Source organism: Calonectris borealis, chromosome 1, assembly GCF_964195595.1.
Source record: "Calonectris borealis chromosome 1, bCalBor7.hap1.2, whole genome shotgun sequence".
Taxonomy (NCBI): Eukaryota; Metazoa; Chordata; class Aves; order Procellariiformes; family Procellariidae; genus Calonectris; species Calonectris borealis.
In genome coordinates this window covers 176,027,555-176,054,885 of record NC_134312.1, presented here as the reverse complement: position 1 = coordinate 176,054,885, position 27,331 = coordinate 176,027,555, and the positions used below count along the sequence as shown (strand labels likewise).

The 27,331-nt window shown below is 35.6% G+C and overlaps 1 protein-coding gene across 2 annotated transcripts in view; it reads right to left on the bottom strand.

Annotated features, from left to right (window-relative positions):
* DACH1 (dachshund family transcription factor 1) overlaps positions 1–27,331 on the bottom strand; it is a 367,634-nt gene that overhangs the window by 186,407 nt on the left and 153,896 nt on the right. For both annotated transcript variants that reach the window (XM_075139134.1, XM_075139136.1), the window contains exon 2: positions 25,336–25,451. In XM_075139134.1, coding sequence (XP_074995235.1) covers positions 25,336–25,451 — 116 coding nt within the window. The remainder of the gene's footprint in view (positions 1–25,335; positions 25,452–27,331) is intronic.

The following is a 27,331-nucleotide window of genomic DNA, read 5'->3' as shown; positions in this document are numbered from 1 at the left end:
CTGTATCATCTACGGAGACATTCATATATGCACAATGAAGTATTGTGATCAAATCTGAAGAGTGTACATGCATTTGTATTTACATTTTTCTCTCTTTGCTGTTGACACCCTGCCCTTCTTAACCACAGAAAACACATTTCAAAAGTGGCACTATAGCGTTGTCTCAACTGACCACGTTTTTGAAGAAAAATATTTACAAGTAGGTTTTTTCCATTCTCACATTTCTTGTAAGAAAGCTTACACTGCAGGAAAACTTTAGTGAAATTTGTGAAATGTTCTACTTTCGTTGGAAACCGCTACCGTTCAAGCGTAAGTGATTGATATTCCTTATATGAAAGAGTATAAAATACAAAATGAGTTATAAAATGGCTTCAGTGCATGGAAAAAAGATTGCCTCCTACAATGTTGATGATATACAGGAATTTTGGGTGGATTCATACCTCCAATCTCCTAAATGAATAGTTTGTTGACATTTCTATACCAAACTAACAGAAAAACAGAAAGCCAGCCGTGTCCTGGGCTGCATCAAAAGAAGCGTGGCCAGCAAGTTGAGGGAGGTGATTCTGCCCCTCTACTCCTCTCTCGTGAGATCCCACCTGGAGTAGTGTGTCCACCTCTGGAGTCCTCAGCATAGGAAAGCCACGGATCTGACAGAGCAGGTCCAGAGGAGGGACACAAAAATGATCAGAGGGACACGACACCTCTCCTATGAAGAAAAGCTGAGAGAGTTGGGGCTGTTCAGCCTGGAGAAGAGAAGGCTCTGGGGAGACCTTGTTGCGGCCTTTCAGTACTTAAAGGGGGCTTATAAGAAAGATGGAGACAGATCTTTTACCAAGGCTTTAGTGACAGGACAAGGGGCAGCCATTTTAAACTGAAAAAGGGTAGATTTAGATGGGATATAAGGAAGAAATTTTTTACGATGAGGGTGGTGAGACATTAGCACAGATTGCCCAGAGAAGCTGTGGATGCCCATCACTGGGGACAAGTGTTCAAGGTCAGGTTGGATGGGGCTTAGAGCAACTTGATCTAGTGAAAGATGTCCCTGCCCATGGCAGGGGGGGTTGGAGTAGACGACCTTTAAAGGTCCCTTCCAACCCAAACCATTCTATGATTCTATGAAATATCAACTTTATCAATAGGATCAAATATTTTTTGCATCCAATTTCAGCATCAGCTCACCTCAATCTTATCCTTTTAGCAAAGAGATATTTTAACCAAGGTTTTTATTTTAAGCTACCGTATAAACACCAAAAAATTAAACTTTATTCCAATTCAAAGCTCCTACCTTTGTGCTCTCTCTTCCCTAATCAGTCCTTCACTAGTATCGAGTGTTTCACACAAGTGTTAACAGAAGCAATAATATCTACAGAATCCCAATAGTGCAAAACACTTCACCATGTATTTACTTTCTTTTTCTCAACCTCTGTGTTCATACAAAAGGCCCAGATGCAAAATTATGGAAGATATTTTTTCTAGCAGTAGGATTTGGCTTTTTGACAGATTCTATAAACAGTTATTTTGGCAGCTTTAGAGATGCCCCTAGGTCAGTCACTTGGTTAGACAGCTGATGGCCTGTCTGATTCTCCTGTCTGCCATTTTCTTGTGATTTATCTTCAGCAAGTTGTAAATTAAATCCAAACAGATCATTACCCAACACCTACAAGACCTCTGCTTAACCACATGGGCCAAGCATCCCTTCCACAGAAGTCCTTAGTGGGGAGCAAGAAGAATCTGAGAAGAGGCGCTGAAAGAAAATATCTGAATAATGTCTGATTGAGTTTTGAAGTAGTTCACCCTTTTAGTTAAAAATATGATTGTTCTAACAAAAGAACAGAAGAAGAAATTAGAGGCTCTTGAATTTTAATTCTGATATTACCAGAAGGTATCAGATATGTCATCTACATTTTAATTTTATTCCCATCTACCTATTAGATGGAGATAATACTTCCTTACCTTACAGAAGGATTATTAATATACATCAGCCAAGAGTTGTACAAAGCTATAAAAATAAAAAGAAAGTGTCAAGCATGTATTAATATTGTTATCAGCCCTAGTTCTAAATCTATAAAGTCAAACAAAGTCCATAAAATGCAAACTAAACTTGCCTAAGAAGTGAGGGCAGCGGTTCAATGTAAAGTGTACATGGGTAAAAATCCACAAAGGAACTATGAAAGTGAAACACTGCTTTCAAATTTACCATCCACCTTAAAAGGTCACAAAACGCTTCTGAGCCCAGGAGGCAGTGACAAAGAATAGGAAAAAAACATTTAGGATTTTTATTAGTTTAGCTGGAGTGTTTTTCTTAAAACCATCAAGTTAACAGATACAAGATTTTTTACCAGTTTGAAATTCAAGCTAGGATATGGTCAATTCAAATTCTGAAGCAGGAAGGGAATAAGATCAATGGTTTAGCAATTTTCCAAAGAAGATCAAAATCCTTCTCAATTTGTGATGATTTGTCAAAAAATCTTAAATCCCTGAAAGCTACTTAGAGCTTTATTAAAACAAAAGAAAGTTTAAAATCCCCCCCATCCTTCTGTTACTACCTGAGCTGTTAAATGTGAAATGTACTCTTTCTAAAGCACTGACAATCACAAGAGGGAATATAATGATTTTACCTTATGTTTGTAAAAAGTGACTAGTTATTTTTTTGTTGACTGTAAAGGAAGTCGTATTCTGAAAAACAGGATATTAAGGATTAAAAAATATACTTCTAATCTAATTGTACCATAAAGCCACCAGACATTTAAAAAAATGGCCTGAAAAGAAAGAGGAACAATATGATTATCTAATAATCTTTCCATCCTCTACAGACAGGAAAAAACAGGTGTATATTTAAGAACTATTACAACAGGTTACCTGTTCAAGGATACAGTAGGAAAATACATCATTCTTTATCTCTACATTCATTTAGAGTTGAGAACGTTATTTCGTAAAAGCACCATTCTCAACTTTGTTTCTAATCCAAAATGAAGTGTACACACACAAAAAGGAGAAAATTAATGTTTGTTTTAAACAGAGAAGTATTAATGTTGGGGAAAATTCTCATGCAAATGTCCATGTAGCGTAAGTTAATATATTAAAGCCTTATATGAAAAACAGCCTCTTCAGTTGTTGATGTGTTTTTCCAGACTGATTGGTTCAGTCAATCCTGGCACAGACTTTGTTCCTCTAAATACCTTTATGGATAATACCTGATAACTATAGAAACTCTCTAAGTTTAAGTCAAAACTGTATTTTTATTTGTTCAAATGAATTGTTCCAACCAGGTCAAGTACTGCAGACCACATAGTAACACCCAAAGAATACCTTCTTTGAAATACTACTGCCTAATTGAAATATGCAGGTATCTTTCCATTTTCTGAGAGTTTCACTGGGAGCCAAACATAGACTTTAGGGCAGGCTAAGTACTGCCTTAAAGTAGAGGTTTTTTCAATATAGAATTCTTTCTATTTCAAATTGTTAAAATACGGCTACAAGAAATAATTAAAAATTCAATATATTAGTTCTAGTTTCCAGGGTATCCATAGATATATTTTGGAACCCTGAACAAATAAATATCATTAAACAGCACACTCTATCCTCAACAGCCCTAGAGAAAGAAAGAAATGACGGTTAATTTTGTGGGTCATGGTTAGCAAATACAGGCAGTTCTGGCTGGGGTAAGTGACAGGTGAAGCCATGAACTATAGCTGCAGTACTCTGAACTACAGCTGCAGTACTCTAATTCCTAAAACATGAAGTACCTTGTATGTACCTAATCTGGTAAACATAAGGTCTATGAGTTTCTCGGGGTTTTTTTTGTTTTTTTTTTTTTTTTTAAATAATATACTATGTATCTATGTATCTATAATGCATGCTTTTTAAATATAATATAATATGTATCTTGCAGTTTTAGTACACGCTATTCCTATTGTATCATTTCTGCACTGATTGTACCCCTATCTTACGCATTTGGAAGCAGTATCTTCTTCATTTTTGTTGTTGTTATTATTATTACTATTTGCAGCTTCAGCCTTCCTATGCATTCTTAACTTTATCAAATAAGATTAATAATGGAAAAAATTGAAAATAAAAATAATATGATAAAATGTCCAAAATGTATTTTGGTAAGATCAGTATATTTTTACCAATATTCAAACTTTATTTTCAGCAACCTTGTAGTTTTTAAAGATAACTGTTTTGAGGATGTTTGAATTTCCTACTGAATTACAGTAAAAAAAGAAAATTCTACCAAATAAACCAATTCTGCTAAGTATTTATCCTGTATATTTATGTTTAGTTACATGGTACGCTCCTATGTAGCTCTAGAAATTAATATAAAGCCAACACAGTAGAGAGAGATATTTGAATTTGTAGTTCAGAAGCTGCTGACATTAGGCATTAGATCATAAGTGGGTCAGGATAAACACTTAACATTCAAATTTAAATATAATATTGTGTAATACAAGAAGATCTATAGAGTCATAATGTCCGAATATATTAGGTATGATGATAATACTTCTATTGATTTCAGTCTGTTAAAATAATGAAACTGGATTACACAAATCAATTCTTGGAATACAACACAAAAGCATAAATTATTTCCTTTACACTTTCAAAATAGGCTTTTCAAGTGAGATCAACTGTAACTATTTTAGACTGTAACTAAAAACAAGTGTTAATTTTCTCAACCTCACCTAAAAAAAGGCTTATGGTAGTCTTTCTGTTATCTTACAGTTGTCAAGCTTAACAGTCTTTTAACCATCTTACAAACAGCTTTCTCCGTATGATCAATTATTTAAGACTCTCACTCTTACATCATTACATCTGCAAGGAGAGGAGGTGTTTCAATAGGAGGATCTACCATTAAAGACAATTAGAGAGCGGTCCATTTCCTTTCGTGGAGGGAGGACACTCACAAAATGCTGTAAAACATTCAAGAACGCATAGTTTCTGGTAATGTCTTCACAGTTATATATAACTAAATATTTCATGACTTCTCAAAGTCTAACAAAAAATAAGGCATTGGCTTTTTAGGCTGTCAGGCATGGTGTTTTTATTTTCAGATAGAGAAAAGTGCTCTTCTGTATATTTTGAAGTAATTCTACTCCAGATGGGAATCGGACTATAGTCTTGACATTACACTGCTATATAAACATTTAAAAGATTACGTTTGTCCAGTATCACTGTTACAGTCACTATAATAAATAAAAAATACGGCATTTTTGAGAACGTATGTTACAAAATGAGTGGTGACCCAGAACACGGAATGTAATTAAATCTGCAAAGCACAAACCATGTATTCAAACCTGAAGTGTGAAGCAAAGAGGAATTTGCATTCTGAATGCAATAAAAACTGTAAATCAGTTCTTTAAAAGCAGAAGACAACAGTCTGAGCTAAGGGCTGCAGGCATCACATCTTAACCGGGTGTGCAGAATACTACAGATTTCCATCCTGGCATAGCAAGTTAAAGATCTGCGATGGAGATTCACACTCCACTGTTGTTACCAGGAGGTAATTATACAACAGTATTTCTAATGATGGAGTCCCAAAGCAATGCTTCTTTTCTTCCCAGTGGAAAATATCTTTTGAAGCAAAGAGTGGCTGTGGGATTCAAGAGGAGGGAAAACACATACCATAAAATATAATTAAAAATTGTGGAGGCTGCCTATGACAAGAATAACCATAAAAAACAGATACAAACCAGCTGGCTGTTAACAACTCCTGAGTTATAAAAATCTTAAACCTGCTGTAAAGCACTCAATTCGATTTACATAACCACAGAGCTGACATTCCTTTTAGGCTCCTCTGCTGGGGATTATTTTGACATGTTTTAAGGCAGCATAAAAAGCAACTGTGAAAGGAAGACATGTATCATCTTACATAAAAATTCATTCTTGCCTTAAGATTGGACTTACACGCTTTAATCCCAGCATCTTTACTGAAACTGGAAAATACCTTCAATGGCTACTGGTGATTCAATTTTATAACATTATCCCTTTGGTGCTCATATTTTTGATAAAGTTGATAGTGTGTATATACACACAAACAAACAGAAAAAAATCTATACAATCACAGAAGCTTAAGTTTCGGTATTATTGCACAAAATATCAGCTCCATGAGAACCCACTACAGAGCGCAGCGTATCTAGTCTTAGATAGATTACGTTGCTTAAGATTGTGATCGGCCTTTGCTAAACAAGAAAAGCATTTCTTAGGAATGTAATGATGCAGGCAGCGTTTTACACAACTAACACAGCTTGCTGTAGGGAATTAAAATAAACAAAATAAAATAAAATCAATCTTACATTGAGTGAAGTTTTGATGTATAAGTGCTGGCAGCTTACATTGCCCAGAGCACAGAATGAGTTTTGCCATTTGATAATTTGCTTGATTCACTGTGCTGCCTCATGCAGGGCATTTTATGCCTGATTTATGTTTAATCGAGTCACCTGCTTAATGTTAAGGAGGGTCACAGTTAGATAGAAGGGTTACGACCATATAGGGCTTTCAACATCTCCCAGTTTGACATAAGAAATGGGTGTAAGTGTTAGAGGTCAACCTTTTCCTTTTATTTTTATTTAATGTTCTCTATGGAATATTGCATAAAACATTAATGTACCACAAAACCAATTTGATTCCCTTTTGAAACACAGTAGGCAAATATGGATTAGGAGAATCAAAACACTGACAAAATAAAGTAAAAGCAATCTATAGTCTAAGAAGTGATCATCTATATGTGAATTTTTTTAAAGGATTATAAAGTACATCCTTACTTACACAAAAATGAATATAAGTTTTTCCTTTAACAGATATGCAATCAAATTTAGACTGGTGTCTGTGGAAAAAATAAGGGTTATAAAAACAAAAGGACAATAAACTTTTAATATAATTAAGGTTTCCAGATTTACTATTCAGACTGAAAGTTCATCCTTTTGAACATATATAACTGGACATTAGGGTTATCAGCATTTTCTTTCCGATAATGATATGAAAAATTACATCTATAGTTAATAAATAAAACTAGATACAGACAACTACAACAGATTCAAGAGCTCAGACACATCTGATCTTTATAAATATTTCTAATTCTCTCAGTGTTTCACCATGCTGAAAATTACTGCAGGACATTATGTATTTTGAGATTAAAGTCCTCCCATATAGCACTGAAAAAAAAATAGACATTGTGCCAAATAAGATGAAGATGTATTTTTAAGGAGGAACTATTACAGTTAGGAAGGGAAGGTGGAATTCAGCACTTACCAGTTTGGATAGGTGCATTTCCAAGCTCACTTAATGTTGATTCAGATTTAAAAAATAAAATCTTTGGTGTTTTTTGCTATTTTGGGAATCGTATATATTTTTTAGCGGGAACAGTGTAGAGTTACTTGCATCGTTGCGGACATTAAGTTCTAAAAGAATCTGGCATTGTAGCTTTAGCAAATTACAGGGAGCAGGATGATAGTAGTAAGCCTACTTCAGAAAACTCCAGTAAGATTAATATTAGTTCATTGGAACATTCTAAATAAGCAAAATATTTATACTAATTTATCCTTGTTTACAGCACTGTAAACTGGAGGACTGTTCTCTACATTAAAACTAAAACTAGTGATCCTATTGGAGTTAATATCAAGAAATACCATGTCTTTGGTTGTTTAAATAGCATATTAACTCATTCTCACAGGAAATGATTTATCAGTCTTTTATGTGCACTAATATATGTACATGTTATGTCATGAACCCAGCTACCAGAACCCAATAACAGACACAATTCACAGTGAATCCAGAGGGATATCAGAAGTTTCAATTCTTGACTAAAATGTGATTTGGTTGCCTGCTAAATTGCATGTGTATGATATACAACATTTTGTGCAAATGATAAAATATTTTCTTATTATTACTATACCCAGAACATACTAAGCTTCTTCAAATATTTTAAAACATATTGATCATTTCCACAGATTCATTTAATAGACAACATATAGACACAGTTCTGCATCCACACTTTTAAAATAATTTACCTACATTGACAGCTTCATCCATCTAATTTAACACTAACCTTCTAAAATATAAGCATTCAGCCCAAACTCTTCATCTAGGTTGCCTATAGTCAATGAAGAGACACAGGCATCTCCAGAGGGTGATTCATGTGGTCTATCATATACTGAGATGTATCACTCTCTAGAGATGTCTGCTGCTTTCCACTGGCTATGAAAGGAGATGACTTGCTAAGATGTCAACAGCTACATTTCAGACATACTAACTTCTGGCAGATGAATATCCTCTTTGATAGCTAACTTCTTAGATGGCTAAAGCTAGGGAAAATGAGTTTCTTTCGTCAGATAGTGAAAATATAGTGAAGATATTTACCTGCATGCTTGCCATTTCTAAGGAAATGTAATGAATCTGCTGCTTTGGAATTCTATTTCTAGGTACATACTTCCTTTAAAATTAGTTTTATGCTCATAAAGAACTACTACAAAATTATCTCAACATCCTTTAAACCTACTTGATTAAAAAACCCTAATTTATGAAAGTTTAAAACATTTTAGACATTAACATCTCAGCAAAATAAAGTAAGCCTCAAAATGATACATGCTTTGTATTGTTCTTTAAAGAAGAAAACAATTTATATTAAACATTCTTTCCTTCCTTCTTTCTTTCAAGGACTCTATTTTTACACAAAAATTTAAAAAATAGATCCTGATGGACAAGACAGAATAAAATTCACTTTGAATTCTATTAGTTCTCTTATCTTCTATCAGTTTCTGTCAATATTTTGCCAGTTATTTTTTTTCCTTTGTTTCACTTCCTATTAAAACCAAATTAGGGAGGCAAACTGATTTCACAATATAAACATTCACCTTTTAATCAAAAAACTGGATTTAATGTCAGAGTATACATTGCTAAAGAATGCAAAGCATCTACCGGATTGAGTCATTCCCAGCTGGATTACTGATAAAATCTGGCCCACATCAGCAGTAACAGGGTTATCAGTAGGAACTCTGCTGAATAAGACATTCAGTGATTGGTCCCAAAACTAGAGTAGGACATCAGCAAGTGTCCAAGCCACTTTCATGTAATACAGAATCTACCATATCACTGTTTGTGCTTTTTATTGCTGTACAGAAAAACTTGAAAATATTAATTCATCAGAGCATACAAAGAATCTCAAACACGCTCAGAAAGATGTAGTTATGTTCACTTGAAGAAACTTAAAGGGATGTTACTCAGATGATTCTGGGCCTATTTACTTCATTTAGTGGAGCATAGTACTGATATATCTGAATTAGCATGTTCACATGGTATATGCACCACAGAGAGGTACGAACTCTGGAATGGAAGCTCTTTTGTTATGTCATAATAGTGATGCACCCAGGCTGACAATGAGGGATTTCTTTTGTATTGTAAATATGCTCTTAATTCCACTTTCCTGAAGGCAGTGGCAGATAAAAGAGGGAGAAGTATCTGAAATTATTTCCAACTTTGAAAAGAACTTAAGAAAATCTACCAGCTTTCCCTCTGCTTCTGGCTTTCAGGACAGGTTGAAACTGTTTTAACATCTGTGCCCAGAAAGCTCTGTTCTCAGTAGTGCGTGCTCTCTCTAAATAAAGTGCTCTTACATAGCATATTTCACATGAAAGAAGTAGATGGTAACAGCCAAACATGAAGAGAGCTAGGAATCCTGGAAGCCTCAGCATTAGAGATGCCCATTGTGCATGCTGGTGAAAATTACAGAATTCCAGATCTATAAACTGGATGGGAAACGTATATTAAGAAGAAAAGAGAAATTATTCAAAAAAAAAGGGTAAACTTTTCATCATAATTACAATTTTAAAAGAACTGTGAAAATTCTCTTTATAGATAATCTTTAATGGTATAGGCTCTGTGAACAGCCCTTTTTGACCGTGTACACCGCAAATAAAATTTTCATGCTATGATAAAATCATGACTCTTCATTTAGCAGGTTTTTTTTCAACAATTTGTTATTGTAAACACCTCATGCAAAGACAGCATGAGAAGATATATTTGTCAAAATAGTCTTGAAATGTTCATTTTTTTTGTGGCAGTTACACAAAGCTAAAGATTTCTCACAAAGTAGCCATTTTCTCTAGGTTTCTTCTAGGAGGTGAGGTTTATTCTAGGAGATGTATGCAGTATATGAAAGGAAAATAATGTAATTCAAAATTATTACATTGTCTGAAAAATTTCTGAGAAGCAGCTAGGAAGCAGGAGGAAGCTGAGAAAAAAAGGGGTAAGAATTCAAGTCCATATTTTCTTCGGACATTTGGCAAAATGGACATGAGATGCAGTTAGGAGAAATCATGAGCAATGTTAGCACTGGAAATCCCTTTTCATTTGCAACTTATTTATCTATCAGTGTTTAGTTTTTCATTTTTTCTTTAAAAGAGCGTTACGTGATGGCATTCCTCCCAGATTTACTAGATTAGCCAGGCTGGTGAGATAAAGGATTCATGATTGGTCAACATGCTAAGAATGAGGGAAATAATAAATTTGTCGAGCTTGAAGCAACAGCATTAAGGTGCCTACAATGAAATTACTAATCTTGCCACATTATAGTTACATAATATGCTTTAATTTTTGGTCAGACCTGAAGTGGTCAGGCAGTTGGACTAAACGATTGCTGTAGGTCCCAATTCAAATATTCTATTCTATTCTATTCTATTCTATTCTATTCCATTCTATTCCACTCTATTCCATTCTAATACTATTCCATTCCATTCCATTCTATTCCATTCCATTCACTTTATGCAGATGATAGTCTTAAAAGCAAAACCAGTAAATGAAATCAAACTGAGCATCTTTGTTTTAGTTTGGCTTTGTGTGTCTACATCTGTGATGAAAACACCACTGTAAATTTATAGGGGGAATTTATAGGGGAAAGAATTCAGAGGAATCTCAAAATCACTCAGTTTTGAAAGATGGGAGGAAACGGTTTATAATATGCTATTTAAAAGACAGAGAACTGGACAAAATTTAGTGGCCTACTCAAAACTATTCAAAGAAATGAGGAAGCATCATACCACACATCATGATATCAATACCCTCCTCCCCCCCAAAAAAAATGTTGATTAGGATATAATCAACTTCAAAATCTTTCACATCTCTGAAAAAGATGTTGAGATCTAGAAGACAGCCTATCATGTAAGATAAAGTGACTTTTGAATACAGGGCAGCAGAAACCATACCAAAGCAACAAATAAAAAGTGAAACAATTATATTGTAAACTCTGGTAAAAAGAATCACTGTAAGTAACCATAGGAACAACACTATACAAAAAGTGAGATGGAGCTAAGCAATGCATGAGATGTTAGCATTTAGTGACTGAGGATGAAATGAGGAGCCTTCTACTGGGAGCAGGCCACAGATGGATCTGTGTTAAGTGAATAAATACAATTAAATCATGAATAATTCTAAAAGAAGCAATGAAGCAGATTCAAATACAACTCCAAAAGACAGTGTTATCGCAGAGGTTATATAAACAGTTCTGAATTATACAGCAAAACAAAAAAAAAAACCACTTACCACAATTTTTTTACACAAAAAGGATTTTCCAAGGGCAGACCAAATACAGTTTCTGTGGTTACACTGAATTAAAACAGTCTAAGATGTGGGATAGAAATTAAGTTAAATCCATTGGCAATAACCTTCACCCAACTTGATCACAAGTTATATAAGGGCTACATTAAATATCCTTCTGTTTTGCCTATGTCCTACTTTATATCTGGGCTACCTACTAAATCTATTAACTTACTTGATTACTTAATAAAAACTACAGTCTGAAAAATAAATAAAAATTCTGAAGAAGTACATCATTATTTCTAACACAAAATCCTGGTAGTTTTTTTAACTTTTAAAGTACCATTCCACTGGCCAAAGAAAGTTCTGTAAAACTCTTGCCTGGTCAGCTAGAGAGGATTAAGGAAAGTCATAATCTTTAACACTCACTGGACAAATGGTACCCAGCTATTGAGCAGAAGGTGGAGAAACCAAGTTGCTTGTACTTAAAACAGCATTTCCATATAAGCTTTTTTAATTGCTTTCAGATGCTTTTACATCTTAGTAGTGATTAACTTCATTCAGCAGACATGAGTAAGTGCGTGTGTTCCAAAAGCTTGTAAATTTTTGGCATTTGGTCTAATAAAACATAAAACTTCCATACAAACTTTGCCTCTAGTTTCTTTAAACAAAAACCATACTAGAAACTCAACAAGTGAAACATTCACCCTAGTAGTAATTTTGTAGTATAGCTACAAAACATGTTCTGTAATTGGCCATGGACAGTACAAGAACCAGAACTGGACAGGAACTCTTCGTCAAGAGAAGATACAGATATGTATATTTTTTTTAGGTTGGGAAAAATTGTAATAAGAAAAAGAGTCTAGACCCGCAGTTGTAAGCTGCAGGATGCAAGCCTGCCCTCCAAGCCAAAAAACTGCTCTGAACTGTTTTATTTATTGGTACAGATGCAACCATAAAAGTCATATTCCTTACAGGTATAGTAGCCTAAATAGTAGCATCTCTTGCCCAGACCTTCCTGGGGTGTAAGCATTCAGGGTTTTTTTCATTTAACTTACGAGTTATCTACTACGATACTACTTATTTATTTTGATTCTACATACATGTCACCTCCTCATAACAGTCTTTCCATATAAAATTTTACCCCTGGTGATAACAGAAATCAATTTAAAGAGAAATCTAATCATTTTAAAAGAAATCATTTTATATAAACATGTTCCTATGGCTGTACTTTAAAATAAAAAAGCTAAATACTATTTCATAATGAGTTATTCCATATTCCATAACCATGAAGCTCACTTTGTTATATCCTATAGAGGCAAGAGTAATATATTTTTTGTCATTCACCGCTAGGAGTATGTTGTCCTCAGTGTGGTCTGCATATCTGAGACTTCAAAGGCCAAATATAATTTGAGCTTTCAATAGAGGAAAAAAAATTACTTTAAAAATTGTTTTGTCACACAGTGACTGAGTGCACAGGAACCACTGTTTTCTTCCACTTGAATGAAATATTAATCCACTAGAATCTTTTGAGATACTTTTCAAAACAAATGTACTGATTCATAAGAAATCACCTTTCTCTTTTCAAATACTTGCACTGAATACTGATGGGATGCTGGAAACCGTTTGGGCTTGTGTTTTTTTTCTTTTTTTTTGGTAGTCTGGTACTTGCAAAAATAATGTACTGTTGTGATGCAGTAAGTTACCCAGTTATTAAATTCCCCAAGTAACATAGTCCTTTTCTTCCCATATTCACATATATTTATGAAGCAAGGGTACAGGGAAAACCTATCATTGTGTGCACTGTGTTAAGCAGCTTTTCTCACCATCTGAAGTTCAAGCTTAAGTGACATTACAGAGTCAGTATTCTAATACGGTAATTATAGCTAGGTCTCTGTATATTGGATTGATGCATCATAGCATATGAATTAAGGAAATAGTTTACTGTCAAAAGAAAACATAAAAATGACATAATTCTTTTTAGTAGTGATGTTGTTTTTTTAAGATCCTACCCTTGATTTTCATGGTTCCTACAATGTAGCTCCAGTAACCTGATGTAATCATAAACAGAGATTATTGGAATACGCAGCTGACACCACCTCATGTTTTGAATTCTATATTTCCACTATAAGTGCCAGAAACATTCTTTAAAAAAAGTACAGTCTGCAGAAAGCAATGCTATTCTATTAACTTTCCTCTCAATAAGGGCAACTGGATTTTTCAAGACCATATGTGTGGTCTTAGTGCCTGTGATATCAAACAGCATAATGAATATAGAGAAAAGGAAATTTAGTAGATGCATCTGCCCATTTAAAACACTCCCTGCAACTTGTTCTACTTCCCTTATGTCAATCTAAATCTCAGCCACTACCTAACAAAAAGGTAATGTTGACAAAACCTTACTTTTCAGTAAAACTTGTCAGTACACTGTCTGTCTATCTGCCATTGCTATGGATTTTGATGAGTTAAAACGACTCCGTGACATTATTAATTTTGTCTTGACTAGGTGCAGTTTTCCTTTCTCCAGCTTACTCATTCCCAGCATGTTACTGTTTTCATAGTCAGAAACTAATACATCATTAATTGATGACCTCATCAAAGCAATGTAATAGCAGTAACATTCTCCTCAATCTAAGATTTTTTTCTAAATGTCCATAGTAGTCACATCTCTAATACTAGTAGCAGTAACAGTTTATTCTTTGCTGACAGCTTGAACACAGGATCTCACTGCAATTAAGACTGGATTGAAAGGAGATGATTTAAGAGTCACTGGTACAACATTCACAACTAAAAACATTTCAGAAAGACAAAATAAAGCCCCCTGTATATGCACTGTTGAAAGATGACAACCCCTGAAAGCAATGATACAAATACTGTAACAACATACCTTTGTAACCTCTCAATACTCACAAATTAATAGACGATAGCAAACAAAAGAACTTGTATTACATTACATAAGTTGGTTATACCAACTCATAGAGAAGAATTCTCTCTCTTCCCTCCCCCTTTCTCTCTCTTTTTCTTTCCATCACAGACGCACAAATTTTTTAGCCCCCTTCCTATCCCTTTCCATCCCACTCTGCCTTTCCAATTGCTGCCTCAGGCACGCAGCAACCAACCAACATAGCTACCTACTTCTGCATCTTGAAGGAATAAAAGGAGTCATCTCACCTGAAGAAAGTATAATGAGGTTTTCAAACTTAGCATGTTGAATGCATGGAAGCTCAGACCAACAGCTCGAGTTTTCATAAACCACAAGCTCTGGAGGCAGCTCCATGAGCAATAACTAACAGATCATTTTGTATTTGCAATACAGTTCATCAAGCATGTCTTTCTATGTGCTTAACTTCACATCACAATACAGTTCTGACATAAATACTCTCTGATTTCCAACCAAGAAGAAAAACCTTAAGCAACTTGCAGACTATCTAGAATCAAGTTTGTGCAACAATCTGGCCTTGGAATCCTGAGCCTGGGACTTGAACCAGAACAACCTTCCTTTTCAAAAACCTTGTCCCAGTTAAGACTACTTTATGATAGCTCTAATATACTGCATAGGACAACATTAGTAACACAATACAGTGCACTGTGAACAACGGATAGCGGATTCATTATAATTCTGATAGTATGTTATCCTGTCTTATAAAACTCATGCAGGCAATGTTACTAGAGCTGTAAGTCATAAGGAAAACTCATAGTGACTGGTTGTCCTTGGAAAACTGACAAAGTTCATTTTGTGTTCAATAAGCTTGTTTCCTGAACGGTTAGATATGATGTAATCATTAGATGCTTGACCCTTCCAAGCTGTTATCAAACACAGATAACTTAAAAAAAAATTAATAAAATCAATTAATACATTACTTATCTCATTCTTTTTTTGCTTGAGTTGTAGTCTTCTAAAGCTGCCTAGATATAATAATGCTTGCTTGCATACTTTTCTTGAAGATATCGTTTACTTGAGTAAATTCGTAAGTTCACCTACATCCTATATCATATAACAAAAATATCTGTGCTACCTGACATCTTTTCTGGATATTCCCTTCATATTTAAGTCCTTGCATGAGATCTGGAAAACTCCACAGCATGCATTGATCTTAACCAGGAGACAATCATATTAAAAAATGACATTTGACACCACCCACCAAAAAAAAAAAACACCAAACGGAAAACTACTTAAATACATTAAGCTGCAGTTTCTTCCTGTACTTTAGAGAATCCCCAAATATATGATAATGAAATCATGGACCATAACTTTGGAATATATAAATTTGAAGTCATCTTTTATTGAATGCAGTATGTAGCACTTGTAGCAGATCAAATATAAAATGAAGAGAAAAAAATGATTCACTCTTCATTGATCATATCATGCAAGGACGTATGTAGTCTAATTCTACAGGAAAGGAGATAGACATCCTGATAGCATCTAAGAACTTCATATCATCGTGATGATGCAGAACCATAGTTAGCACTGTGATGATACTGAGCTTTGTACCAGATCTTGCAATGCTTACTCTAACATGTACCATCTTACTATATTGCTATAGCAATCAACACCATTCAGATAAGAGACCATCATGTTTGTAAGACTGAGATATTATTCCAAATTCAGCAGCTCAGGTTCATTTCTAGTGGCAGCGTTTAATAAAATAATACTTCGTATTTGATGTTTAAAATGGCAATGCACTGTTTGCTCTGTAGAAGGTTAGTTTTGAACTAATTAGAAATGAAATTATTTCGTATCGAATTATTTTGGCTAAACATTCTTATTAAAAAGCAAGAGTTTGGCTGGAAAAATATGAAGTTTAAAAAAAAAAAAAACAAAACTGCAAACATAGGAGCATGATTATCTTGATGGTTTTTTAATTGAAAGACTCTGCCTGAAATCTGAGCTACAAGACAATTTCAGTATTTCCCACAATTGGTAAACTTCCATTTTGAATAATTTAATTTTATGAAACAAACAGTGTACTTTGCAATATGTATCTTTTCAATAACTTTTTCATTTCAATTACAAATAATAGTATGTTGGAATTCAGAAAGCTGTAAATAATCACTGGTAAACACTTCCATTATCAGGTCCAAATTTAGTCATCGATAACTTTGCCACGTACCTGCTCTTAAGAATAAGACTTTAATTGCTTTCTTTTTTATTATGAGTTTGGTGTTTTGTTTTGCATGTTATTTGTTTTATAGGAAACCTTGATGATAAAATACCTTCTTTTGAAAAGTGGAGTTTTTTTTCCCCCAAGATGTTTAATATACTTTTATGATTTGAAACAAGAAACTGGAATTTGGGTGAAGGTTGTTTCTAAAGTCAGAGACACATATTTTTTTCTGATCATGTTAAATTAGCAAATCTGTATATATCTGAAAACTACCACACATGACTAGAGGCTTTACTAATATCTTCTAATAGTTCTTCTTCACAGAATATGGTCCTTCAACTGGGATCCTACAAAACTGGTATAGAAATATCACTCTTATGGGGAAATTCACAAATCAGTACCATTACACCCTTAGCCTTTAGAAGGCAAAATTATTCTGTGATCCAGGAAGAAACAAAAATTTCTCATCTCAGATTTTCCACTGAAAGGAAATAAATCTGCGCACATCACAACCTGATGATAACTCAGTAGTCATAAGATGCAAGTAGAAGAGAGGATTCACTAGCTTATAACGATGCTGTAAAATAACTTCACTCCTTCTTGAGTACCTTGAGTGTGTTGAGGTACCCGACTATCCTCACTGCCTAAATATTTAATCCCAGAGTCTCTTTTGAAGTGAACCAACTTGTTCCCTTTAAATCAAAAAAACTGGGAGCATTTCTGGAAACAGTTCAGTCCAGGGATTCCTCTCAACAGGCAGTGGGTGAACCTGCATGAGGTTTGACCCTCTGACTTACAGAGTCTTCCAACAGTATTCTGTACGCTTTGAATATATGTAGTGTTGTATGGTATAATACTGCAAAATGTACAAGTTCTTATTGATTAAAAATTCTTAATAAAAAAGGTTTTATTTCTGCAAGTAATTCTTGGTTTTAAAAAGATTTTATGACTGAAAAAGCTATGTCTATGTAGTTTATTGTAAGCAAAGATACTCAAAACCTTCTCATGCTCAGAAATGGCTAGAAAGAAAATAGTTGCCAGAAGCAAATGTGGTTACATGGCTTTAGATTCAGAGACAGTTTATAATCTGCCTGCTTGAAGATCTTCTATACATTTGCCTATAAAAAATCATGTAGTCACATCCTATTTTCTTACAAAGAGCTACTGAAGTTACTGAATGTTCACAGGAGTCTGATTCTTTGATTACTGGGACCCCAAAACAAATTCTGATATGGCAGTGTTTTCTGCTCAAGATCTATAATAAATTTCATTTTAACACATCATTTAAAATGAAGGTTGAGGAGTAAAATATCAAGTCAGAAAAGAATGAATTTGCATATGCCCGAGATTACACGACGAAGCACTCAAGTTCCAACTGTGTCTTGTATTCTTACCCTAATAGTTGCTGAAACAATTATTTGGTTTGGGATTTTTATAAAATTGGTGGCTACATGGAAAATCAACTCAATTATTAACTAGTGAATGTAAGGAACTCATTGGAACTTAAACTAGTGAGCTTCCAGAACTAGTTTTCAGTGATAAAGTAGAAGATTGCTAGCCATTCAACAGGATGATAACATGACAAAATCATGACAGTGTTTTCAGAAGAGGACAGGTGGCCTGAATTACACCTTAATTATGATTTTAAAAACTATGAAATAATATATTTACAGAGTTGAGTCAGTATCTCTTTCCACTGATACATCACCCAGTGAACACGATGGAAGCTTTCACATTAATTATAATGACTACTCCTTAATGAAGTGCAAAAGTGTTTGTGTAATCTGATTCAGTTTCTTGAATTAGGTTACAGTTTATCACTCTAAAGCAGGATTTTGTTGCTTATGTTTGCAATAAGTTAGTTCAGCCCCAAGAGATAAACAGCATATCATCCTATAACACCAATCAAAAGCAATGCTAACATTAAAAATTATTAAACAGTAATAGCCAAAACATTGTGTTAACATGGAATGCATTTTAAAAGAAGTAAGCAATAGCCACTCAATTTTATTAATGTGTATCTTTTTAACCAACAAAACAACTAATAGATTTACTTCTCAAAAAGTATGTAACTCAAACTTTTAATTTCTAGCTTCTGCAATACTCGTAGAAATCAACTCTACTCACTTCGATAAGTTAAATACATTCTTAAGACCTTACAGGACTGAGTCTACCAGGAGAAAACACTTCCAACTACAGATTTTGTTTCTTGGCAATATCCAATATGATGTGGATTTAATAACGATGATAATTATATTTTAACCATTCTTTCTGTTCTGCCTAATACAACATCAATACCTGTGAGCCAGCAAAAATGAAATTATTTAATTATGTGATTAATCTTTCTTTAAACACCAAATAATTCTATCTTCTACTTTAGCAGAAACATTGCCACACTTTATCAACAGCTGCATCTGTGAACTCCATTTGTCCTCCGAGCTGAAATAATCTATACAAAACCTTTCAACTATCCTTACTCTAACCCCCCATAAAAAAGCTTTGTGGCTTAGAGAGTTTTGTACAGGATGGAAGTTGGAATATACTTTTATTGATTCAGGCACACAGCAAGAGAGAAAATACGGATGAGATTAGAAATTAAATCTTCAGATTATCACTTAAGAAAAGAAAAAACAGAACAGGAGTTTAATACAGGAAAGTAGTTATAATTTGCACACGTGAAACATTTCAGAGGAAGCTTAATATCTTTACACTGGAAAAGAAGAGTCTGGTATCAGACGTGGAATAGGTGGACAGAAGTAGCTATCATAAAGCAAATCTGTTCAAAATAATAATAATAGCAATAATAATTACTGAGATTAATTTAATGTAAAATTAACGTAATAAATTAAAATTGTAAGGTGCTTTGAGATTACTTTTTTTGACAAACATATATCTATATGTATATATAGATATACGAAGTAGTATTCTTATCATGCCCTATAATAGTGATTTCCAAAAGCACTTTATATTCACATTTTATCTTTGCTAGAAAGATGCAGTTCCTGAAATAAGTACAAGAGTTTTGTAGTTACTTGTTTCATCACCTGTAGATTACAGACTAGTAGGCCAAGCTGCTGAAGAATTAAGTCAGGAGCTTTACAAAACAGTTTCAAAACCTAAAATACTTAAGAATAATTACCAAAAAAATTAATTTGAAAAGTAAGATAATTGCTTTTCAAAGTTCGTATGAAAAATAATGGAAATACCATTTTATATGTTATAGCAACTACAGACATAAAAATACAGAGCACAATGTATACCATACACTCAGGAATTACAGCACTGTTTTTCTGATTAATTACAATTATCTACCATTTCAACTTTAGACAACTTTTGAAGCCTTCTAAGCACATTAGCCAAGAAAAGATCTGCAGTACACAGAGATATGAGGATCAAAGTTAACTATGATGAGTCGCCTAGTTTTGGAAGGGCTTCAAGGCGTTATCCAGATAAGCCTGAAAAGTCAGTACACCTGTCTGAACCCACACTTCTCAATATAGGCCCTAAATCTTTTCAAGGGATCCTTAACTTGGCCTCCCACAAAAATACACAATCATGACATTTCATGAGAAGTCTCAGCATACAGTTTTGTACTAGTATTATTTGCACACATAAACAATGCATGCAGAACCAGCCCCTTTAAAAACCAGGATTTCCACCTTTAAATGTATATTTCTGTATTATGCAGTAGATTTCAGAAAAAGGAAAATTTTCAAGTAAAAATCATATGTCAAATCATAGTTTTGTGTATCCTAGATATACCTAATAATTACAGATCTCTGTTACTTAAAGAGCATTAAATAGCACATAATTGTTTGTGTGATCACTTATACTCTTTTGTAGGCAGGAAGGAAACTTAGTTATTATACTCAGGTTATTAAATCAACCAGAAAGCTTAAAAAGAAAAATTTGTTACAAAAAAGAGAGAGAAAAAGAGGGGAGGGAAGCACTTAACAATCTGGTACTTTTATTTTTTTCTGCTTAGAGCTGGATCCTAACAGGAAATTCAAACTTCATAAACTTCTCAAACAAGCAGTCATCTTAGGGCCACAAAGATGATGAAGGGATTGGAGCTGGACACAGCCCTGAACAACCTGCTCTGTGTCACCCTACTTTGACCAGGGGAGGTTGGACTAGACGATCTCCAGCAGTGCCTTCCAACTATTCTGTGGTTCTATGAATATACAGTGAAAATATGGAGGAAAATGTTCACAAGTGGCAAGAATTTTCTAACATCAGCTAATGTAACAACTGCACCTGTCATTTATTGCAGTTACAGCAGTTCTTTCTTCGCAGGGCTCTTACAGTGCTTTTGGTACTTATTCACAAGTAGATGCACAAATGTTCATTGATTTGAACTCACAAGATCAGATTATAAGCCTACTTTTATACTTGCCTGCCTATAAAATGCTGGAATGACTGCCATGTAGCATTGCTGTCATGACATTCCTTACCTTTGGTGAGCCATACTCTGTGGAACACTATACCCCAGAGCCTGCTGCTAACAGTGTCAGTGTTTGCATTTTTTGTGCTGTTTGAGACTCAACACCACCACAATGGGAAAAAATCATGCTCACCCCTTCTGTTGTGGTAAACCATGTAATGTGAAACCAGTTCAAACTTAACAGCGATTTCATTTAAACCTCTCCTCTTTTGCAAGAGACTCGCAAAGTATTACCATCCTAAAACAATTCGATGAATGATAATCTTACATATGCCTATTTTCTTTAATTTTGAATTATTTTCTTCTTTTTTTTTAATCATCATTTTAAAAAGGTCTACATCTGTTTTTGTGGGCTGATATTCTAAGAAATTGGATCTGTGTTTTTAGTACCATATATTTTTATCATTAACTTGTTATGACCAGCTTTAAAGGACTAGGAAGGAATTGGATACTTTAGGCATGAGTTGTGGTTTTAAGCTGCTTTCTTAGAATAAAAAAAAAGAAAAAAAAACCCAGAAGATATTATATCAAGAGGCAATCTGCTCTTATATATTAACTGTAACACAAAACCCCGAACGATACTGTTGGCAAGGTTTTTTTCCTGTCTCCCTCTTTTCGGCTTGCTTATTTGTCTCTGACTTCTTTCATGTTATCTCCTTTCTACTTTTCACATGCATTTTTTTCTTTGATATTTTCCTGCCTTACTTCCCCCAAATAATTTCCGTTTGCTTCTGCAATTTTTGATCTCTCCCTCATAAACACGAATGCTTTTGCTCTATAAAAAATTTCTTTCCCCACATAGGCCCTTTCTATTATTCTCACATTGCATTCACTCTGCACCAACTCTATTGCCTTTACTAGAATTTATCCTGTAATTCCTATTGTATAAGATATTTTAATCCCGATTCATTTTTTTTGCTGATCACACCTGCCCAGACTACCACCGTGAGTCCTACTTGCCTGACACCCTCCCATGCTTGCCTGCGCTCTCAGTCTCATCCCTCCTTCCCTCTGCTTACTTTATAACTCTCTCTTACCAACCTTAGTTGTCTGACTTCTCTTCATTTTGTCACTTCCCTTGATCTTTAGCCTTTTGAAAAGCTGTAAGTTCCTAATAAAACATTTCTGGCTATGTGTCTATCTCACTATGTAGACAGCTCTCGAGCCCTAAGGCCAAGAGACATGGCTCCACTTTCGTCCACAGAGCTAAACTCTCTTCACTTTCTTCCCTCCTCCAGACAAGACACTTGCATCCAAACTGCCAACAGATTCCAGCATGTGGTATTTCCTGAACTGTGCATTTTTTTGGAGAATGTTAGTCAGATATGACCAAAACCATGCCAAGGATCATGCTCATACTTAAACAGGCATGTCATCATGGGCACGTACTCAAACATCTACCCATCTATCCAATCTCTAAGACCCAGCAATCTTCCTCTCTATTTGGATCTGTCTAATTTATTATCTTTCCTTTGCCTTAGAGAAAATCAGTGCTAAAGACTGAGCTGTGCAAACAAGTGGGGAACAACAGGGGAAGAAGTGAAAGCTCAGGAGAGCTTTGCTGAAGCAAATGGGAGAAACAAAGAGGAAGTCAGGCAGAAACGCCAGGAGGCCTGCATGGATGAACAAGGAGTCCTGGACACACTCAAACACAGAAAGAAAGCCTACAGAGGGTGGAAGCAAGGACGGGTAGCCTGGGAGGAATACAGAGAAATTGTCCAAGCGGCCGAAATTGTCCGAAACTTCTATAGGTACTATAGGTACGTCAGGGATAAAAGGAAGACTAGGGAAAACGTGGGCCCCCTCTGGAACGAAACAGGAGACCTGGTTACCTGGGATATGGAGAAGGCTGAGGTACTCAATGACTTTTTTGCGTCAGTCTTCACCAGCAAGTGCTCGAGCCTCACCGCCCAAGCCACAGAAAGCAAAGGCAGGGACTGGGAGAATGAAGAGCCGCCCACTGTAGGAGAAGATCAGGTTTGAGACCATGTAAGGAACCTGAAGGTGCACAAGTCCATGGGATCTGATGAGATCCATCCGCAGGTCCTTAAGGGACTGGAGGATGAAGTTGCTAAGCCACTATCCATCGTATTTGAGAAGTTGTGGCAATCCCGTGAAGTTCCCACTGACTGGCAAGGGGGAAACATAACCCCCATTTTTAAAAAGGGAAAAAAGGAAGACCTGGGAAACTACAGGCCAGTCAGTCTCACCTCTGTGTCTAGCAAGATCATGGAGCAGATCCTCCTGGAAAATATGCTAAGGCACATGGAGGACAGGGAGGTGATTCAAGACAGCCAGCATGGCTTCACCAAGGGCAAGTCCTGCCTGACCAACCTACTGGCTTTCTAGGATGGAGTGACTACATCAGTGCACATGGGAAGGGCTACAGATGTCATCTATCTGGACCTCTGTAAGGCCTTTGACACAGTCCCCCACAACATCCTTCTCTCTAAACTGGAGAGATATGGATTTGACGGGTGGACTGTTAGGTGGATGAGGAATTGGTTGGATGGTCGCATCCAGAGGGTAGTGGTCAATGGCTCAATGTCCAGATGGAGATTGGTGACGAGTGGTGTCCCGCAGGGGTCCGTACTGGGACCAGTACTGTTTAATGGCTTCATCAATGACATAGACAGCGGGATCGAGTGCACCCTCAGCAAGTTTGCAGGCGACACCAAGCTGAGTGGTGCAGTCGACACGCCTGAGGGACGGGATGCCATCCAGAGGGACCTGGACAAGCTTAAGAAGTGGGCCCATGTGAACCTCATGAGGTTCAACAAGGTCAAGTGCAAGGTCCTACACCTGGGTCAGGGCAACCCCAGGTATCAATACAGGCTGGGGGATGAAGGGATTGAGAGCAGTCCTGCTGAGAAGGACTTGGGGGCACCGATGGATGAAAAGCTGGACATGAGCCAACAATGTGCGCTTGCAGCCCAGGAAGACAACCGTATCCTGGGCTGCATCAAAAGAAGAGTGGCCAGCAGGTCGAGGGAGGTGATTCTGCCCCTCTACTCTGCTCTGGTGAGACCCCACCTGGAGCACTAAGTCCAGCTCTGGAGCCCTCAGCACAAGAAAGACATGGACCTGTTGGAGCGGGTCCAGAGGAGGGCCACGAACATGGTCAGGGGAATGGAACGCCTCTCCTATGAAGAAAGACTGAGAGAGTTGGTGTTATTCAGCCTGGAGAAGAGAAGGCTTCGGGGACACCTTATTGCAGCCTTTCAATACTTAAAGGGGGCTTATAAGAAAGATGGGGACAAACTTCTTAGCAGGGCCTGTTGTGACAGGACAAGGGGGAATGGTTTTAAATTAAAAGAGGGTAGATTTAGATTAGATATAAGGAAGAAGTTTTTTACAGTGAGGGTGGTGAAACACTGGAACAGGTTTCCCAGAGAGGCGGTAGATGCCCCATCCCTGGAAACATTCAAGGTCGGGTTGGATAGGGCTCTGAGCAACCTGATCTAGTTGAAGATGTCCCTGCCCATGGCAGGGGGGGTTGGACTAGATGATCTTTAAAGGTCCCTTCCAACCCAAACTATTCTATCATTCTATGATTCTATGAATTTAACTCATCTGTAACATGAAGAGACAGAATGTGGCACCACCATCACAGCTTGACTGTTGGATGCCTCCATCTTCAGGTGGCTCGGTTTATCTCTTTCCTGAAACACAGCCTTTCTTAATTTAACTATGTCTAAGAGCAAGTCACTGCTAGGAGATGCTATAGTAACTTTCAAAAGAAAATAGTAGTTTGAGAAACAGATTATTACAGGACTTTACGTTAGTATAAGGCCTCAGGAGACGTATCAAAAATAGAATTTCAGGATGAAAAATTAAGAAAGACGTGTGTGCAGCATGGAGTTATTTTAACTATCTCGGTTTCTTCAGGAAACTATATTTATGATGACATTATCTAATCAAGCAAAGCAGCAAAAAATCAGAAGATATCTGATCTATTAAAATGAATAGGGAGATTATTGTCTAATGATAGGTAATTCATGCTTTGAAAGTTTTTTTGTTTATAAAGAAAAAGAACAGGGGAAAATAAAGGATTATTATTGTCTCAGTTATTTGTATTTTAAAGTACTTAGCTGCCACAATTTCCATTACATACAATACATTTATGTAGCAATAATGTTACATTACAGGAACTCCTTTGTGATATTTGGGTGCTGGTTTCCTAGACTGTTAATTTATTAACAAGTGGATATAAGCCATGAATTCAAAAGATAGCCCGTGTGAAGGTGTTTCTAGCAATCCTACCTGTTGGCGGGATGATTCCAGGAGACATTAGGCCTGGGACAGAATGTGGCATGATATGAGAGTTCTCTGGGGAGGTGACACTTTGAGTCCTCTTAGGAGGCCTTCCAGGTCTAGAACTGAAACAAACAAACAAAAAAATTTTTACAATTAAGCTGTTGTCTTACACATCATTTCAAAGTTGTTTCAAGTGGTAACATGGACTGTAAATAAATTTGTTTCAAGGACGGTTGCTTTTGCAGTTAGATGTAATAGACTTCCATCACTAATTAGATTACATGCTGAATTCATTTTCCTCATTGAAGATCAGCCGCTCTTGATGCATAATTCATAGCCTGCACCTCGTTACCTGCTTCTTCATATTAATATCTATACACAGTTTGAATTGCCTCGTTTGCATATGCTAAAGTTCTGCATGCAGCCTTCAGCACGAAAATTATGCACTAACTTGTAATAATTATTACAGTCAGCCTGCTATTGATTTATGAGACTTTTAAAAACCAAATATGTGTAGTACTTGTAATGAATGATATTTTAAGGTTCTTCAGGAAATTAAAAGGCAATGGCTGCCTAAGGAAATGTTCTGCTTGTTTGATTTAATACTACAGTTAGCTGGGAGGTGGAATGAAAGAGTGATTCAGACCTATAGCACATTTTTCGATGATATGTTTTATTACTTCGCACTGCTAGCCTGATATCTAGATGATAAATGACAATACATATCTAATGTGTGAAAAGGTCTTGCAATTTCTTTATTTTTTGTCATTTAAAAGATAAGTCAAGTTATCATTTAACCCTTATTCTATTTAAAGTGAAAATCTCACTAAGACACCTTACTTTAAATATACTACTTTATGTCAAAAAGGACTTAGAATTATTTGTAAGATATTGTTGAGCAACTGCCATCATAGCAGCTTACATCTGTCCAGTATGGAAAAATAAAGGGCTTCAGGTTTAAGCACTCCTTGTCTGTTAAATGCTCGCATGCACAACTTTCCATCTTCTGGACTGTGTAAGTAGCATACAAATTAGATACGGATTATAATGAAAATACTTATTACCCACTTACACGCAAATATGTACCTGCTACATACAATGCATATCCAAAGGCTTGTATTCTTATGTACAGATCATAGCATAGTACCATTGCAATATCCTGTAACTGCTTATTTAGGGGACATTGTGGAATAACTTCACAGAAAAAGGTGATGTGCAGTTCTAACACTGCAGTGTTAACCTACACTTTGCCAAACATTTGAGGTTCTTCAATTGTTTCAAAACAAGAAAGAAAAGAAAGGTGGCTATGAAAGGTTTTGCTCCTTAGGTCCTCATGCTAACAAAACTCTCATGAAGGATAATGGCATTTTTAGCTATGCTGGGACTGCAGAAGGCAGATAATAAAATACCTCTGTTTTCTGTTCATATTTGTTCCCCTTGTGTTTGGAAATACCCTTTTTTTTGCAACTTGTACAACCTACCTTTAATAAACCAAAAACAATCAAAGTACAGGGCATTTTCTTGGAGTTTAATGACTCAAGGCATTGAGTCATTAACCTTAACTGATCATTAATTCCCAACTTAATGTCCTGCGCTGAGGTCATTATTAAAATTATAAGCTTGATAATTTCTTTGATTGGTTTGGGATTTTTGATTTTCTTTAATACAGACAAAATCGTCATATGTTCACAACTACAAGAAAAACTGTTGTAGAAAAAGAATATTGTCTTATTCCAGTTCACAGAACCAAATTAAGTATCCTCCATCTTTCTTTGAAATTTCCTTTGTGATTTACAATAAAAATAAACATACCATGAATACACATAAAACTGATAAAAACATTATAGACAAAAATGATCTGATTTAAATGGAGTGTTTCTAATATATTCACCCACCAAAAAAATGCCACTATGTAAGAAAACTTTAATGGCTTAATTTAAATAGTTATAATGATGCACTGTTCTCAAATCACCGCTGTGATATGAGTATGGAAGGGTCTGAC